At 36.4% G+C, this 18,704-nt stretch overlaps 2 protein-coding genes across 5 annotated transcripts in view; one reads left to right on the top strand and one right to left on the bottom strand.

The window, feature by feature from the left end:
* LOC145975756 (ras-related and estrogen-regulated growth inhibitor) overlaps nucleotides 1-10,195 on the bottom strand; it is a 41,306-nt gene extending 31,111 nt beyond the window's left edge. The window contains exons 1-3 of one of the 2 annotated variants that reach the window (XM_083106440.1): nucleotides 9,597-10,195; nucleotides 5,588-7,196; nucleotides 477-533 (exon numbers count right to left, since the gene is read on the bottom strand). In XM_083106440.1, the coding sequence (XP_082962566.1) occupies nucleotides 477-533; nucleotides 5,588-5,648 (118 nt within the window). In that variant the 5' untranslated portion in view covers nucleotides 5,649-7,196; nucleotides 9,597-10,195. Of the gene's footprint in view, nucleotides 1-476; nucleotides 534-5,587; nucleotides 8,347-9,596 lie in introns of those variants that run through there. The other variant, XM_083106441.1, reaches the window with a different exon arrangement.
* Nucleotides 10,196-10,224: 29 nt separating this feature from the next.
* Spag1 (Spag1 axonemal dynein assembly factor) lies at nucleotides 10,225-18,093 on the top strand. 3 transcript variants are annotated; one of them, XM_083106438.1, is made up of 12 exons: nucleotides 10,225-10,387; nucleotides 10,986-11,545; nucleotides 11,953-12,232; nucleotides 12,519-12,735; nucleotides 12,967-13,128; nucleotides 14,013-14,140; nucleotides 14,351-14,454; nucleotides 14,572-15,499; nucleotides 15,615-15,738; nucleotides 16,060-16,230; nucleotides 16,380-16,466; nucleotides 16,783-18,093. In XM_083106438.1, exons 2-11 carry the CDS (start codon nucleotides 11,388-11,390, stop codon nucleotides 16,457-16,459), a joined length of 2,352 nt encoding a protein of 783 aa, XP_082962564.1. In that variant the 5' UTR covers nucleotides 10,225-10,387; nucleotides 10,986-11,387; the 3' UTR covers nucleotides 16,460-16,466; nucleotides 16,783-18,093. The 3 variants fall into 3 exon arrangements, with proteins under 3 accessions (XP_082962564.1, XP_082962563.1, XP_082962565.1); XM_083106437.1 differs by lacking the exon at nucleotides 16,783-18,093 and having other exon boundaries at nucleotides 16,380-16,496; XM_083106439.1 differs by lacking the exons at nucleotides 10,225-10,387; nucleotides 16,783-18,093 and having other exon boundaries at nucleotides 11,381-11,545; nucleotides 11,967-12,232; nucleotides 16,380-16,496.
* Nucleotides 18,094-18,704: the final 611 nt, after the last annotated feature.

Below are 18,704 nucleotides of genomic sequence, written 5' to 3'. Positions count from 1 at the left end.
TGTTGCATCTCTCGCTCTTCTCCCTCTCTCTCTCTCTCCTTTAAATCCCGCCGTTGTCCTCTTCCCTCCCTCACCCCTTTGTAGCTCGTGTATTTCTGTGACCGCTAGAATGCCCTCGGGACGGATGCGAGGCGCCATGATTAAGATTTTTCACGGATACCCTTGAATTAGAGTCCGGTTTTAAGCGCGAGAATATTTCACGGCGGATTTTTCCATCGCCATCCGCCGGAGCACGCGAGGAGAGAACCGATCAAGATTTAGATTCGCGTTTTGTACTCTGGGGTGAGCGTTTCGCGCGCGAATCGACGCCGCCCCTCGAGAGATAAGTCGATAGCGCAAGCGAGAAGGGAACTCGGATGGGTCATTTGTTCTGAATAGCGATGCCTCGAAATTAGCAACAAATGGACGTAATTACTCACGCTTAATATTGGCAATTATTCTGAAAAAGAAACGAGAAAGGAGATAAAAACACTTACCACTGGTCGAGCTGTACTCGCCGATGTATCGCCTCGTCAAGTACCGCACAACCACGGCTGCAACAAAGGAAAAAAAATATTGATTAGTTTCGGAAATGATCTCGCGAATAATCGTAGCGAGCTTGGGGAGAACGTTTTATCGAATCGTAATTATAAGTAACGACATTGAAGGGTGTATTTATTTTTAGACACGTCTCTCTAAGCAACAGACGCATGTTTGCGCGCAGGTGTTGAAACGCTATTAACTCATCTCCTACGTCCGTTAATAAAGAAACCATAAACATCGGAACGGGTTCTCTCGTAGAGCGCCGATAAATTTCTTGCTTCATAAATTTCGTCGCACGCGAAACGTGCTCCAGGATTCAGCGTGTCGACGACGTTTCTCGCATCGTTGTCGTCATCGTCGTCGTCGCCGTTCGATCCTCGCAAGACTTATCGAGTACATAGATTCGTGCCGTCCCCTACCGCTAGATACACCATTTATAAATCTGTCGTCGAGTTTAGCTCGACGATGACAACGACAACGTTGATCAGGAGAGGGAGAGGAGGAAAATATCACGAAGAGAGGAGAGGAAAGGTAGAAACACGAGCAGCAACGGAATGTAGAACTTCATTCGTGAACTATTTGCCGAGATGAGATAGACTACACATCTTCAAAATATTTCCGCGCAGCTGGACGATATTTCAGCTCTTCAACACGCGATTGCACCAAGTCGATAAACCAATGAAATTTCATCCAGAAAAATATTCTTATTTTTAACTCATTAAAAATATTTTATGTATATATATATTTTTTTTAATGAATTAATATTTTTCTAAATTAAATTATTTAAAAATTAATTAAAATATTTTTCTGAATTAAATTTATGAATTAATATTATTTTTAACAAATTAAAAACATTTATTTCAAAAATAAAAATAAGTATGTGATATATATCTCATGATTTAGTTTAAAAAAAAAGTTTATACATATATTTCAAAGACTAAATCCTTAAATCTTTGCATAAACATAGTATTAACATGGAAAAAGTTTTATTAAATTCTTGAAAATAATTCCGCACATTTCTTTTAATATACTTTGCACATCGAGTTGTCATTACAATAGAAGATTAACCGACACGCTATCGCAATTAGCTGTAAATCAAATTAATTACGTAATAAGAAATACGAATCTTGTGACGGGTTGAATTTTCAACGGTCCATGCAAAGACATCGTGAATCATCAGTCCTATGCAGAAAGACCCACGTAATCGAGCGGACCCATTCTCCCTTAAAGACGACTGTCATCAAACCGAGGCGACGTCACGCGTAATCCTATACACGCCGTGCGAACCGGAATAATTGATGTGGACACGAGAATGTTGCTCGTAATGCCTAATGGTCCCAACAGTGATCTGTGCCAAGCGTCCGAGTCTAATGAAAGCACGCTCCCCGTCGCACTAAAGCACAAACGTGAGAGAAACCCGACACTCGTGCCAGATGCAGGACGTTTATAAAGTTCTTATCTCTTCGTAGGGCTAACTCGGACGAATGCGACAATATGGCGGACCCGTCGTATTTATAAAGAGTAAGAATAATGAAGGGTCCGCGCAGAGTGTCAGATATCGATGTTGATGAAACTCGCGAGCAACGATAACGTGAAAGGAAATTATCAAGAGTATAAATAATCGAAGGAAGAATCGACCGACGAAGTCATGTGGCAAAATTTTAAATATATACATCTATCAATGTCCAAAAGAGAAAGGAATTTTTCGATCGATTACGTAAGTAAAGACGCGTACAAAACGATGAAAAAAAAACGCGCGAAGGGGAGAATGAACAGGAAGAAGAAGAGAATGAAAAAGAGGAATAAGAAGAGGGAAGCCGATTAAGTCACCTGCGAAGAATTGTGTGTAATGTGGAAGATTCAACGGTACGAGCAAAACGCAGTCATTCGCGGTGCCATTCGCCGACGTGCGATGGTTGCCAACGCGGGATTCTATAGATAGATCGTTGGAGGATAAGCCGCTTGGTGAACGTAAGAAAATAGTAATTACGACCACGATCGCCGTGGATAAGAAGGGGAATAAAGAGAAAGAGAGAGAGAGAGAGAGAATAGAGGATAAAAAAAAGATCAGGATGCAATCAACCGAGCGCATCCTCTTGTTTCGTTTCAGAAATTTCCTTTCCGAAGATAACACTATCTTTGATTGAAACGTAACTTTTATTTATCTACATTTTAATTTATCGAAATTATCAAGTAATTAACTTTATATTTCGGCCAAATTAGTCCTATATTTCGCGCTATAAAATATCTCATTTCTACATTTAATCTTTTTAATCATTATAGATACGATTATTTTAAGCAGCATCAATTTTGTGTTATAATAAAAATACTTTTTATTTATGAAATAAATATTAGTATATATTAATTATATAATTTATTAAATAAATATTAATTTATTTATTTATTTATATTAATTTATATTATTTATTTATTAAACAAATATTAATATATATTTAAAAAAATTAAAAAAAAAACACGTGTTTCAAAACAAAAAATAACGGAATATATAATTTAAAAAAACGAAACTCTAAATTATAATTTGATTGTATAAGATAAAAAAGTTGTATATATCTCTCTAAATTATCGCGTTAAATTTTTTATATCTCTATAAATTATAATGTTAATACATTAAAGAGTCTAATAAAAGTCTCAGATTGATCGTGCAGAAAAGAAACTCGTTAATGTGCAGCTTCCACGAGCCACTATTCTTTTTTCGTCTGTCTGCTTTTCTTGCGACACGGTAAGTCGTTGAGACCAAATGAATTTATGAACACGTCTCGGCTCTTGATAGCGGACCTCCAATTGTCTCCTCAATAAGCGTTAATGCAGATAAATGGCTGTGGATAACAATCTCGCGTTTCTCGCAAGAGAGTACGATTCTTTTTATGATTCTTTGTCATAAGTTATTTTTAAGGGGCGAAGAATCGACTTTTTGTGACACTATCAAGATATTTCAAGCTCGAAAATATGTAATTTGAAGACTATAAATATTGGTATTTTTCTAACAATTCAATTACGATTAGATCGAGTAACGTGAAAAAAATAAAATTCAAATTTTCAGATAGGTTCTCTAGGATTTTCGTTCGCTTCTTTACGAGGCTCAAATTACTTCGCACACACGTTCTTTCGGCTCACCGCGTATATATCAGACAAAGGCGCGATAACGGAGGGAGGTATGTTACTGCGTAAACTCGGAATCCAGGATCGAACACCACGAGTAACAGGACGGATGTATCGGATGTCGGATCTCGCGCAACCTGCTGCTGCAACTCTGTGGGATTTTTCGTGGCGCGACGCACCCTCCCTCCCCCCCATTCACGCGGGGCGATATCCGATAACGCGCGTTCACGGAGGTCCTTATTATACCCAGCGGGGTCCCACGAAGGACTTTTAAGGATTCTCTCCCGTCGAGATAGCGCTCATCCTCTCGCATCCACCCCGGCGTGAGAATACGTCGTTTTCGTCGCAAAAAGTGGGACATGTCGCGTGTTTTGCAGCGATCGAGCCTGATAATATAATGTGCGGATACAGAAGCAAATTGCGATTGAATATGGAATATTAACACGGACAAATTGTCCTTTAAAGGGACGATTATGATATTTCGAGGATATAATAGACAGCATTCAAAGATTTGAAAATGGCTAAAGAATTTAAGAAGGCTCTAAAAAATATCATTCCCCTGTAAATTCCCTGATCTTTTTTTTGTTCAAAATTCCAAGAGAATTTTTTAGGATTTTTTGGATGCAATTTTCTAAAATAAAGTTTTTATCGTTTTCTTATTTTTCATTCCAAAGAAATATAAAGAGCCACTTAAGTTTCAAGTGCTTTAAAAATATATTGAATAACTTCCATAAGATAAGATCTTCTGTAAGATATTTTGCATCTGCATAACATCTTTAATTTTTTTCTTATTTAAAATTAATAAGAAAACAAAAAATAAATTGTCTAAGTCTGTTAAGATATTAAATATAACAGAAATAAATAAACAGAAATGTAAGATAGATAATGTAGATTTATAATATATTATATTTTAATATTCGCGCGCGTAATTTTTTTTAAATAGTTCATCAGCTGATTACAGTATAAGAGCAAAATTATTAGAGAATTTTTTAAAAAATTCTCTAAATCTCCCAATAAAATTCCTTACAAATTCCCTGATTTAAAAAAAAATCCTTGAGAATTCCAGGTTTTTCCTGGAATAGACACCTTGTAAACAATCTTGAAGAGAATCTTCACAATCAACATTATCAAAAAAAGCTCTGAGAACGCACTTGAAAGAACAATTACAGTTTATTAAAGATACAAAATTGTAGAGAGAGAAGCCGAAGAGGAGAATCGGAGATGAGAATGAAATAAAATGGAGAATGCGCTTCTTCTTTATTAAGGGATGGGGCCGGTCCTAGCGGTTATTAATAGGATTTATATTCGAGGTCGGCGAACCGCCTTATCGCCGTTGGTTTGCTCGCTTTGTATGCATCGCGCGACTGTCGGGTTAACTAATGCAACGTATTATTCCGCGGACTATGCGTATCCATCTTAACGGCACTTTCATTCAATGCGTTGCGTCGGTGCGCTATTAGACAACGCGTAGAAATTACACGCTCTACGGCGACGCGATATTAGTATCGTCCACCATAATGAACGTCCTTCCGACGTGATTCAATATTTCACGACGTTGCGCCATAATCGACCTGCGCTACTCTCTCTTTTTTCGCCGGACGTTATTTGTTGTTCGTCAACGAGCGCGCGAATTAATATAATTATATTTATAAGTTTCGACGCGGAAACGTATCGCTTTTGTAAACCCATATTTTTCAAATTCCGCGCCAAGTGAATTTTTTCTTATTTACAAGTCGCAAACAAAATATAATCCTAAACAAAATATTTATTTATTTATTTATATCTTAACTGAATAAAACTTCTGAATATCTTCTTGCGCAAGATTAATTAATTTGATTAATGCAATTATAATTTTATTACTAAAAATGAGACACTAATGGTTTATAAAACGAACGAGGGGTTATCTTTTTGAGTGGGAACAAAATGAGATAAAAGAGAGATTCACCTGACTTGCCGACTCTGGGGCCGCCGAGGACGACCACCTTGATCCTATTTACGTTTGTCATCAGCTGCGTAGATTAAGTGTCATTCGAACTGGTATCACACATCGCCTCCGCAGCGGATGCACCAATTACATCACTTTGCACTTTACCGCCGCACTCACATTCAGGTCCTCGTCGGGACACTTATGTGATCGCACGTGCACCGGGCATTCACGATAATCGCGACGGCACTTGCTGTTTAATTAATTATTCTAGCGATCGGTCAGTCATCAGTTCGATTATGATAGTTACAGAAATTATCAATCACTAGTTAATTTTCAGAACTTGGTTATTCATTTCATCTTTAATAAAATGACCGATGTATCACCGTTGCTTATTTCGATATTTTATTGTTGCATCGATCAATTATCGATTCAGATTAATTCCTCGACGATGAAATTCCAAATTATCGAAAATGTCTCGATAATCGCGACGTCAACTTGGAATCTTCTGTCGACGATGTGGGAGATAAACAAAGAGTTGTAAAAGATGTAAGGAGAGAAGATGTCAGTCTGATGCTCGATAAGTAAAGATGTTTAAAGCCGTTCTCGTTCTTCGCTTCGACTAGGTATTTAATTGCAGTTATCAATTAATCATTCGAGAAGTCGTCGGCGGTTAGATACGGAACTATTAATGGCAACGGTAATTGGAACCTTCCCCGTTAATCCCCGACGACTAGGAAGAAATGGTGGCGGTTGATGAATAGACAGCCGATGCTCTCGCTCTCGTCGTTTTCCAACCGGTGAACGAACGTAACTGCGATTACGCGAATCCTGACACATTCGAGCGCGATTCTTCCTCGCACGTGATCTTTAATGACGCTATAAAACGCTCATTGAGTAACACAATCCCTTTTCCGGTCGTGCGCGACGTTGATTCTTGCGAAACCCCGTGAATCAAGTTGACACTCGCGACTCCGATTCGGGTTTGATCGAGGCAGAAACGGCAGCCGGTGTCGCAATCGTCCTTCGTCTAGAGATCGCAACCTGTCTCGTCGAGTTTCGAGGACTATTTATTAACCGGGAACGAGGCTGTCGCTATCTTATCACGATTCCCTGGTATTTTGACGCTGACGAGTCGCACGTGACGCAGTGTCGTTCATCCCTCTCTTCTTTTCTTTCTACGAATGAGATTCTCTCGGCCAGCTTTTGTTACGGAAAATCTGTGCGCACTTGACTCTGTTTTCCGACTACTCGACGATAACACCAAGTCGCTCGGTATTTCCGAAAGACTGACGCTGCTTCTCGAGGTATTTATTTTTACAAGTGGAAGCCGAGGATTTCAGCTGATTTGCAACTGTCAACTTTCTCTCAGCGGGCGACAATAATACGCTTCGCTGCTTTAAACGCTAATCGAGCGTTGGCAAGTTCATCACGAGAGCGCATTTCTTTTCTCTCGGGTTTCTTCTTTTCTCCCCGAATTCCTCCGTTTCCTTATATTTCCGCTGCTCCGCTTATTCCGGACGTCGAACCTGACGGCACGCTCGCGACTCGGAATTACGATGCTGGCTCCCCTCGTTCGCACCTCGAAAGCGCGAGGCTCTCGAACGTGCTCGCTCGTCCCGACGTTACGCTGCGAATAACAACACAAGCAGCGATTCGAGAAATGCCGTCTCTCTGGTTCCATTTATAACGGGTCGTCGGCCTTCCTCCGCGTCTTCTAGCTTGGCGCCGCCGACACGTCGGCGATTACGAAAAAACGACAGACACGCACGCATACGCACACGCGCTCGGATCGCGCACGCGTGTCCTCGCGCGCGCGCGCGATGGATGGCAGACGATTGCGAGAAAAGTAGGATGCGCGTTCATCCCCCGCGGCGACGTGCGAGTTTTAATTTCATTTTTTCTCCTCCGTGTTTTTGTCTTTTTGCGGAGATGTTACGGGCTAATTTTAACGTTTCGAGACACGGCGAGCTTAATTAAAAGATTGAATCATCTCGGAGCGCGAGTGTCTGCCACCGCAAAATCTGAGTATTTTATTCTTCTTCTCTTTACCTGAATTTAATGAATAAGAAAACTTGCGTCGAGTAAAGAAACCATTGCGCAAATGACACTTTTATAAGTTTCGTAATTGCAATTTTTCTCATTGGTAATGACACAGTTATTTAATTAAAGTTAGGGGCTTGAGCATAAATTAATGTGACAAACAAGCAAATAGCGTAACGGGAAAGTAATTGAGAGAAAAGCAATTAACATAGCGGAGAAATGATTGACGTAATGAGAAGAAACATTTAACATAATGAAGGAGGTACGAAAATTAACGGAGGAATAATTAATTCGCGGATGATAAAAAAAAAAAAAAAGCGCGCGAGAAACACTTGATTTGATGAATTTTTCTTCGTCACAAACTTTGTCGTTTATTTCTCATTCTCGCGTCTCTCTACTACGCTTTAAATAATGCCTAGATTAGATAACGCTGTCCCGTATCACGTATTAAATCTCATTATCGTTCAAGGCGCGCACCACGACGTTGTTATTCACGCGAGATTTGTGCAAAAAGCGGACTTATCGCGAAACTTGTCATAATGTTGAACAAAGCGCGATTTTAAAATTGTGACACGTGTCAAATTGAATTAAATACGAATCGTAAATCGTATAAATCGAATCTAAAAATTAAGTAAACTCGTACTTAAATTCATTGTATACTTGTGGTGATAAATTATAATTTTATATTTTTATAAATTATAATTTTATTTTTTTGATATAATTTTATAGTGATAAATTATAATTATAACTTTACGTTGTAAAACAATTCAAATAAAAAGAGACAAAAAATCTCGCGTACTTTTTTTTCATTCAAGAATCCGGTAAATGTAAGATTTCCGAAACAATGTTATTATGACACGTTTCAATAATATCAATATTTATTGCGATAGCGTATTCATGAAAAAATCGCGATTCAGCGCGATTTCGAAGAAACAATAAATATGAAGTTATTAATGAAGTGCATTAAGAATACTCGATTACAAAATAATGTTACATTTCAGTCTAAAATTTTATTTTAAACGTACAACGTTCTTTCCATAAAATTATCTCGTTTTCATTTCATTCCTAAAATATACCGAATTAGATCGAGTCATTTTAAATTATGCCAAATCAAATCACGTTAAGTAACGTCAAATGGAACGAAAATATATTTCTCGAGCAAAATGACGTTTCTAAGAGAAGAAAATTTCGCGTCATATGTTCAATCACATATTTTATTATTTTCAATCTCATCTTGTTTCAATTTCATCTCATCGACACCTACGTATCTAAATTTGAGCATGTATCGCGATTGTTTCTAGTCGTCGACTGCAAGTGGAAATTGACTCGTTGCTCGCGATAGAAGAGCAATCGGAAACCGCGTATCAGTTTCTTTAGCCACTCCACGATATGTAAATATTAGATGACACGCAAATGTGCCGGATGTTTATTCAACGAAATTGATCTTCTCCGATGAATATAATCGCGATGCATCATTTTCAGAGATTCTCCATCAATTAATTCCGATTATACTCCGATATCGATTAGCGGCAATCGACTAAAATGTCTATCAATCTGTATATTCGAGCGAATGCGGTAATCTAGAAAAAGACGGAGAATCAATTAAAAGTACGGTAGAAATTAATCAACGTTGTGGAAGAATCGATTCATAATTGCGCACCGAAATCTCTATGCATTTATATGCATGCGATTTTAATTAACGTGTCGGGAGTTTTGCATAAATTAATTCTGTCGATTAACAACAATCGCGTCGAGGAAGGCCGACCCACGACTCTTGGATGAAATAATACAATTTTACTGGTCGAATATTCGCCAAGACACTTCAACTAATCGAGCATGCCGGCATTATTAGATTAATTAAGCCGCGCGCGAATTAATAAAGAAATGAACTTTTGTCATCGACTCGAAAGAACGGCTGGCGAGAACTTTATAATCCTTAATCAAAGGCAGCACTGAAATCTCTTGGCGAATTTTTCAGAATAATTACCTGGTAGATCAACGATTATCGACACTTGCGCGACTATGATTGGAATCTAACAATCCTAGTTCGACAAGAAACAAAGATAATTCAGTTGCCATAGCACATGAGATCGAAATAAAATGTTTGGAAATTCCACTGGAAAGCCAGAGCTCTCTCTCAAGCACTGTTTCACGTTTCAGGATCACGTCTCGATGTCCGAGATTCGACGATCACAACGTCGATCCAAGTTCGCACTAGCTAAGCTCGACGACTTTAAAGAGCACACGAGTGAAGAAGACGAGTAGAATTTCGAAATCCCACACACAGGAAGGGTGTTTTCGGAGAAGTCACACTTGGGAGAGTCGTTCGCGTTATCGCGGTGTGTACTTTACCGAGTGCGTACTCGACGAGCGCACGGGTGGCGAACAAACGGGTCGCGCGCGAAAAAGACAGAGAGAGCGAGATAAGCGGCCGCCTACCACTCTCATCGAGCGCTCGCCGGCGAATGCGCGGCGCTCGCGACCGCCTCGTCTAATATGCACTTGGCTGCGCTCGCTCCGGACAGCGGCGACGGCGGCGGCGAGGACGACGAGGAGGAGGACGACGACAACGACTGCACGCTTCTTTCGTGCGCCGCGCACTGTTGCGCGTTCGCGTTGCGGCGCGCTATACAAGCCGACTGCCGTGTTAACAGGTAAACGTGCACGAGCGCGTGTTGCGCGAGGAACAGGGAGAGAGGATCTATCTGACAGAAGGGAGAAAGATGCATCTATTACACTCTCGCGTACGGTCTGTGCGCGCGGGGCTGCGAGGTGGAGGTGCGAATTTATTTCTTTCGGATATATGTATATATTATAATGGCGTCTCGAGTTTATTATTTATTCTGCTTTTCTTCGCGAAAAAATGTAAAGCGCGGGATATATACAATTTTAATATCAGATTATATAAGGGGGTTATAAATTTTTTTATTCTAATTTTCCTTCTTTGTTTTCTTTAAGAACTTTTGTTATGTTCAAAGTATGAGTAACTTGAAATTGATTTAAAATGTAATTTTAGACATGTTATATAATAGACAATTATTCGAAATATATTATAATATTATACGTAATAAATAATAAATATATAATAAAGAATATATATATATATATATATATATATATAATAAAGAAATAAAGAAATAAATATATAATAAAGAATAATTGTCGAATGTAAACAAGGATGAAATGATTCACTGTGTTACACTGTGTCCTCTGTGTCACTTGTTGAAAATTATTAATTATATTTTAAACCAATTTCAAGTTACTCATACTCTTTGAATATAACACAAGTTTAAAAAAAAATATATATATATATAAAATAAATTATATTTGTTTGAAACATAATTATATAATAACATTGTAATTTTATAAATTATAGGATTGATGCAACGTCGACGAAAGAAGAAATTCGAATTAATTTTTGTCAACGATATATTATTAATATTCGGTTCTCTTTCCGGTGAAAATTGAACGGACGAGGTACACATTTCAGGTTTCATCGATCGAAGCAAAGTGTTACAGGTATGACTTGGCGTGTAGAAAATCAACAACTCGCGTATCCATGGCAATCTGACGAATCAAAGATCGCGTCCGAGCAGAGACAACCGTATAGGAATACATAGTAATTGAACGTGATTGGCATCCGCCTTCAGAGATCCCAACAAATCCGGTTCGATTGCTAATCAGCTGTTGTCTCCGCCGAACGCATAGGGCAACGAAGGTAAACCGCGCGCACGATTTGCCGTGTAATCTTGGTCGATCGTTCCCCGCATTCGTTATCATGGGCAACGAGGAGGTAGATGTAATTAACGTGGCGCAAAAATCCGACAAGAAGACTCTGTTGGAGAGGTACAACATACCGATCGAGCATCTCTCCTACGAATTCATATCCAAGTGCACCGATGGAAAAACACTGGAGCGAATTATTCTCGTATTGCGGTGAGCAATTTTTAAAATGCATGCGATAATGTCGGTGATAATTAATTGCTGCTATTTTATCTCCCGAGAATAAAATCATATTTTGCTCGCGCGTGAAAAAGTTTCGAGAGATCAATCTTGTAAATCCGATTAGTGGATGTCAAATTTCTTTTACATAATAATCTTTTTTAAATAAGATATATCTCTTACGTAAATATATCATTATACTTTCATCTGAAACGTGCTATTTATATTATGGTCCTCGATATGTAATGATAATTGCGGTATATATCGGTAATATAATTTTTTTAATCTTTACGAGCCTTGCAATCCTGCTGCTTAAAACGTCATTAAACCCGTTATTTTCCGGCACGCGTTTATTAACGATTTGTCATAAACATCTCTCTGTGTGCGCGGTTTAATACCAGTTCTGGCGAAGAAGGTGTGTATCCAGATTTGACAAAGCATGCGGAGAAACGTCTCATTAGCATTAAGCCGACAAGCGCTATTTTGAGGAAAGCGGAGCCAGTTTTGAGGCGAAATATGTTGCATTCGGATGAACAGCAGGAAATCGACGACGACATGAGCAATTGGACGTGCGAGATGCAATCTCGCGAGAAGGACTTGGACAAAGGAAGAGCCGTCCTTGCCAACGATTTCTGCGCTATACAACCGGCTATTCGAGAGATTAAATTGGATACTGCCGCAGTATGTTATTATAATATAGTTGTCAAACTATACAAACATAATTTACCAATATTGTCTCCCTTCAAAATATAATATACCAAAATTTATATTTTATTATTTATTAATTAGTTATATATTTTATTATATTTTATTATTAAATAATTAGTTAATTTATTTATTCATTCTTAAAGTGTTAACTAAATCATAAATTATTAATTGATATAAAACTAGATGACTAAATAATTTAGATCGTAAAATAAGTCGTAAAATAAATAAAAAAAGTTTATAATTTATGCCACATTTGTAGAATAAAAAGACGAAGAGCAACGAGAAAAAGCGCGATAAGCCCAAACGAATATCTTCGTGCGATTATGCGGCTTGGGATAAATACGATGTCGACACGGAAATAAACAGGATAGACCTGCAGGACGAGCAGCGACAGACCGAAATGAAGAGAATCCAAGAACGGCAAAAGGAGCGGAATAAAATAAATAAGATGGCACATAAAACGACCGTCAATAAACGTAAGCTTATAACATTTTTAAACTCACGATGGGGTTATTAAAAGAACGAAAAACTATGTTTCAGTGCGCATTTAAATGATAATAGATTCACCGAATCTACAGGATGTTCCAAATACTTTCGTTTCTCTAATTAAAGTTGATGGAATTTAATCTCCCATCGATCTCTCCCGTTAATTTTAATAGAATTAAATCTCTAGATCTTGTGTATTAAATCTTTTAATCTATTGATAGTTTCTTTGACTGGCACGGAAATAAATATAATGGCGGAACAAGAGAGAGAAAAGGGGAACGAAGCCTTCAGAGCAGCTGATTACGAGGAAGCCCTTCGGCATTATAACGCTAGCATCGAGATAGAATCGAATCTAAATGCGTACAACAATCGTGCTATGACATGTAAGTAGATGCATTTCGCTAATAATTAATAATTACGTCGAAAAAGGACATTGTCTACACAGTAAAAAATAAAATATTAATTATAACATTTTTCACATGTCCCCAAAAGTCCACTCTAAATTTGAAGTTAAAATAAATAATCATTCGTCGTATGTTACTTATTGACAAACTAAAAGTTGTTAAATAATTGACACAATACTTTACATTTATTTTTGTTATTATGACTTTAAGTGTAATGTAAAAATAACATACAAATTAATTAAAAATTACATGAAAAAATAGTTACAATAACTCGTAAGAATTGTTGTAGGATATTAACATATAATAGTAATTATTTTAACTTAAATTATTTGTAATAGAAACATTTGATTTTAGTCAATTTGATTATTTTGTATGTCAAAGTTCAAGATTATTTAAAGATTTACTTTAACTTTTCTTAGAATGTTAAACTGACTTTGAGACATGTTGATTGTTTAAAATGATTACATTAAAAATACTCAAAATAATATTCCATTTTTAAGACATATACAAAGTGTTAAGTTATGAAGTTGACATAAATGTAACACATGAAAACATTATAAAAAATAATAACATATAAATCGTATGTTAATTTTACATTAAAGTACTAATCATACATGGTAACACAAGGAAATTTTAATACATATAGACGCACAATTTTTTACTGTGTACATATTTCTTGCACCTTTCGAATATTTTTGAATAAAACTATATAATATCTCCTAAAATTATCAAATAATAAAAAAATTAGATTAAAAGAAAATCGTCTTACGAGAAATAGATTATTTCGCGGTTTTAATATTTTTTTAAAATGTTATCTAACTCTGTATTATATAATAAGATCATTGAATTTATACTGCATTTAGTTATAAAGTTGCAACGTTACGAGGAGGCGCTTAACGACTGCAACACGGTGCTTACCATGGATTACAAAAATGTCAAAGCGCTACTTCGTCGAGCATTATCCTTGGAGCATCTCGAGAAGGCGTACGAGGTATAAAAATTACACGCATAAACGTTCATATTAATTTATAATTCGTAATATTTAACGTCGAGAAATAGAAATTTTACGACGCGATAAATACGATACAAGGTTGTCCTGTGAGCAAAGGAAACTTTAATTCGAAATTTGTATTCAGATTCCTTGTAACTAATACGTTTCGCAATTTCTATATAAACAGCTGATGTTTAATTTCGTGTACAGGCTTTGGCGGATTATGAAGCCGTTTTAAAATTGGAGCCTACTAACAAAACGGCGATATCCGGCGTAAACAAGCTGAGAAAACCGTGCGAGTCGAGAAAAATAAGGTAGAAATTCAATTTTTAGATTCAACACTTTGTCGAGCGAATTTAGAATAATAAACTTCAAAGTCGGGATATTATATTGCCGTCGTTAATTTTTTTCTCTCCGCTACATTTCCGCAGGATGAGCATCGAAGAGGAGAGTGTCAGCGGCGACGAAGACAAGGTCGTGCGAGGAGTAAAGTCGGAGAGAACCGTGGAAACGAACGGCATCAAGTGTCCGAAACAGCGTGTTAACAACGATATATGTTATTGCGACAGAGCGCCAGGCTCGTCGCAAAGTGTTGCGACGAAGCCGCACTTAAAGGCGAGTTATTGCGTGGAAACCGGGAGTAACAAAGCTGCAGCGGCGGATGTCGCGGCAAATAAAAGCACCGGGAAAACAACGGGCGGCTCTTCGCGCGGCAATAAATTATCACCTGTTGCAAAGGATTTCGGCGGCAGAAATAAAACGCCAAAATCGCATCTGGACGCTATCAACAGCGACGATATTTTTGCGATTTCACGCGAGTCATTTCCCGGACAACGTGGCGTAGAAGGTAGACCGGAGAAGTCCATTTTTTCGTGCGTGTCACCTCAAACGAAGCCCTCCACTGTCATAATTGAGGAACTTTCGAGCGACGAAGTAAGCGAGATACCGAGGAAAATTGTCGATCCCGACAAAACGAGGATGGAAACGAAGAAGAAAACGAATCCGGTTGAAGAGAAAAGTATATCGACAAAGAAATCGTGTCTAAATAAAAACAAGGAATTAATCTCTCTTGGAAAGGAGAGCAGAACTCAACCGAGTTTAACGTCGAATAAAATTCAGATAGTTAACGAATGTGAGAAACCGAGAAAAAGTATCGATTCTAATGAAACAAAAATGGAAACGAAGAGAAAAACGAAATCAAAAGAAGAGAAAGATGCGCCAATAAAAAGATCAGATTTAAATAAGAGTAAAAAAATAATTTCTCCTGAAAACGAAAGCAGGATTAAAACGAGTGTAACGAATAAAATTACATCTAACAAATATCAAAAAGAGAGCGAAAAATTAGAAATGGAACTTGAGGTATGATTTAAGATCTCAGAAAATTTTATACAATTAAAAGATGAAAAAAATATATAATTTTATATGATTTATATATTTTATACTCTGTATATAATACTTTATATAATTTTTTTAGAAATTGGAAAATATCGAATCACCTTACGAATTTTTACGTCTGTGGCAATCTCTGAAGGACGATACTAATTTGAAATTACACGCGAAACTTTTAAGATGTATAGCACATGAAGATATGAATAAAAGTAAGTTTCATAAAGCGATATTATAGGATCTCAATATTTTATAATTAGATATTATTTGCTTTTATAATTTAAGGATTTCCTACATTTATCTCTTTTAATAATTGTTTTAATTTAATTTCTATTGATTCTAATTTGTGTGAATATTTTGGCATCTTATTTAAATTTATTAAAAATAAAATTCCAAGTTTACATAGAACAACCTAATGTTTTATACATTAAATAAAATAATAGCAAATAATTGCCTAGATTGTACTATGCTTTGTCACAAGTAATTATTTATATTAATATATTTAATATATTCTAAAAATATTCAATTCACAGTGATAGGCAATAAATTGGATGCAACAATGTTCAGTCTCATTTTACGTTGCTGCGAACAAGAATTTTGCACTCCTAAAGACAGAGAATTACTCACACATCTACTGTACTCTTTAAGTCGATTAAATCGATTTTCCATCATTAGTATGTTTATGGATTCTACAGATAAAAAAGGTAACATAAAGATAATAAAAATAACATATATATCGTTTTTATTTTAAATAATATGTGAAATAAAATACACATATTTTTGCAAAAATCTCTGATTCAATCTATTTAATTAATAAATATAAATACTTATAACTACTTATTTTATTTTATAGCTCTGGAAAATATACTACGTTTTCTAGAAAAAGAGGACTCGCCCAAAGTCTCGCAATTACGTCAGATTTATGTTACTTGAGGACCACGTTAGTATATTCGAACATATATATATATATATATATATATATATATATATATATATATATATATATATATATATATATATATATATATATATATAAGAAACTTGAAAATAGTTTTACAAATTGTTTAAAAATATTTTTAATATTAATTTTAATATTATATATGAATTTTAAAATTAATATTTTTCAAAATACCGAACAATATATATATATTTTTTAAATTTATTTTTATTTATTATTTATTCATTCATTTATTTATTTATATTAGTTAAGAAAATGTAAACACTCACCATCTCACTACATCAGCTAAATATTGTAGACGAGAAACAATCTCCTGCCTCCGTTGATGATTGTTTTTTGTTCTCGATATAATTATGATAATCCTACGCCTATCACATTGGATCACACGCGCACATTCAAAGACAGCTGTTCACAATAGAACGCGATCGATATCACTCACGAATGTTTGATCACGCGGATTTAATTAACACTGAATAATTGATTCGGCACTCCCGACATGAAATTCGTACGCGAACTTCGATCCAGAGGAAGAGGCGAGAGCAAGGAGTGATTTAGCAGGAATTTAAAGTGTCATGGCGAACGCAAAATCACAATATTTCAAGCGACTCACTCTATATCGTTCGCCTCGACGAATAAAGCACTCTGGATTCCGAAGACCGAGAATCACAATCGCGCGGATCGATTAACGAGATGACAGTCTGTCATCAGGCACGACACTCCCGATTCTCGTTCGCACGCGAAATTTGACTGGAACGGGTAAAGAAGGCGCGAAGTGACAGTATCAGACATTTGAAAAGTGTCATGGCGGAAATATCTCAATATCTCAAACGATGTTACCCGCGTCGATGGATTCGTTGCAATAATTGATTCATCGATGCTTCCCGATGCTCCTCGATGCCTCGGATGCTGGGTGACACTTGCGATGCTCGTTCGCACCCGAAATTCGGCCAAAATGTAGGCGAATTAGGTGAGGGCGCGATTTGCCGGGGACGCGTCGAAAATTCAAGTGTCATGGCGGAAATATCTCAAGCGGCAAGTTGAATACACCCAAGTTGAATAGATCGTCGCGATGCTCCCGTCGATGTTCCTCGATAAATATTTCGCTAAGGAGTATTCTTAGCTCCTTCGCTCATCGGAATTAATGATAACGAAATTCGCGCGAAATCTGCGAATTCCAAAAGTGGAGTCCCGGCCACGGGACGCGACGAGTACTCGACACTGCGAATTTTATCGAGGGAATTATTGAGTCACACGCGTCGCAATCGCGATTAATGCCACGAAACGATAGCACGTTGCTAATTTTGACACTTCCGACACTCGTCCGTCCGCGATACTCATCCGCAACAGGTGAAAAGATCGCGCGAACACGAAACAATCGCGACATCCGGGACGCTTCGTGCAGACTGACCGAAAGTTACCAAATCGAAGGTCACGTGATGCATTTAGCTGCACCTATTGGTGCACTCATTTGATTGCGTAACGTTGTATATTACAATTATCGCGCGCAGATTGAAATATTATCTGAGATATTATATGTATAAAGTTGATATAAAATAAAAATAATGATAATAAAAATAATATACAAAAAATAATAATAAAGTATAAATTCTCTCCTTGATTATCAGCAAGCTAATGCACCACCTATACATTTTATTATGTCTCTATTCAGCTTGAATAATATAATATTTATTATTATTATTATTATTTGTGTATAATTCGCGCAAGTTTGAATTATTCAATACTTTTTCTATTTTTGATAATTTACTACGTGAGCATTGCCAAAATAACAATGTGAAATTTGATAATGTATGTTATATTTAAATGTGATTTTTATTGTTATGTGTGATTTGAAAATTAATTTATATAAATATCTGAAATCATAATGTTCAAATCGATTAGAAAGAGAAAAAAAAATGAGAGAGATTTATCATCCGAAATTTTTCTAATCAAAAGAAAAGTATTTATGTAAATTATACAATATATAATGAAAGCATTGCCAAAATAACAATGTGAAATTTGGTAATGTATGTTATATTTAAATGTGATTTTTATTGTTATGTGTGATTTGAAAATTAATTCATATAAATATCTGAAATCATAATGTTTAAATCGATTAGAAAGAGAAAAAAAGATGAGAGAGATTTATCATCCGAAATTTTTCTAATCAAAAGAAAAGTATTTATGTAAATTATACAATATATAATGAAAGCATTGCCAAAA

The sequence above is a fragment of the Camponotus vicinus genome, unplaced genomic scaffold, assembly GCF_025532165.1.
Source record: "Camponotus vicinus isolate PSW18456_S1 unplaced genomic scaffold, iyCamVici1.0 SCAF_8, whole genome shotgun sequence".
Lineage (NCBI taxonomy): Eukaryota > Metazoa > Arthropoda > Insecta > Hymenoptera > Formicidae > Camponotus > Camponotus vicinus.
This window is presented reverse-complemented; position numbering and strand designations above follow the sequence as displayed.

Excerpts from the sequence above, each read along its gene's own strand:
- Spag1 (XM_083106438.1), top strand. The coding sequence starts at position 11,388 with ATGGGCAACGAGGAGGTAGATGTAATTAACGTGGCGCAAAAATCCGAC. Across the intron at positions 11,546-11,952 it reads CGAATTATTCTCGTATTGCG|TTCTGGCGAAGAAGGTGTGT; the intron begins GTGAGCAATTTT and ends GTTTAATACCAG. Across the intron at positions 13,129-14,012 it reads CAACAATCGTGCTATGACAT|TTATAAAGTTGCAACGTTAC; the intron begins GTAAGTAGATGC and ends TACTGCATTTAG.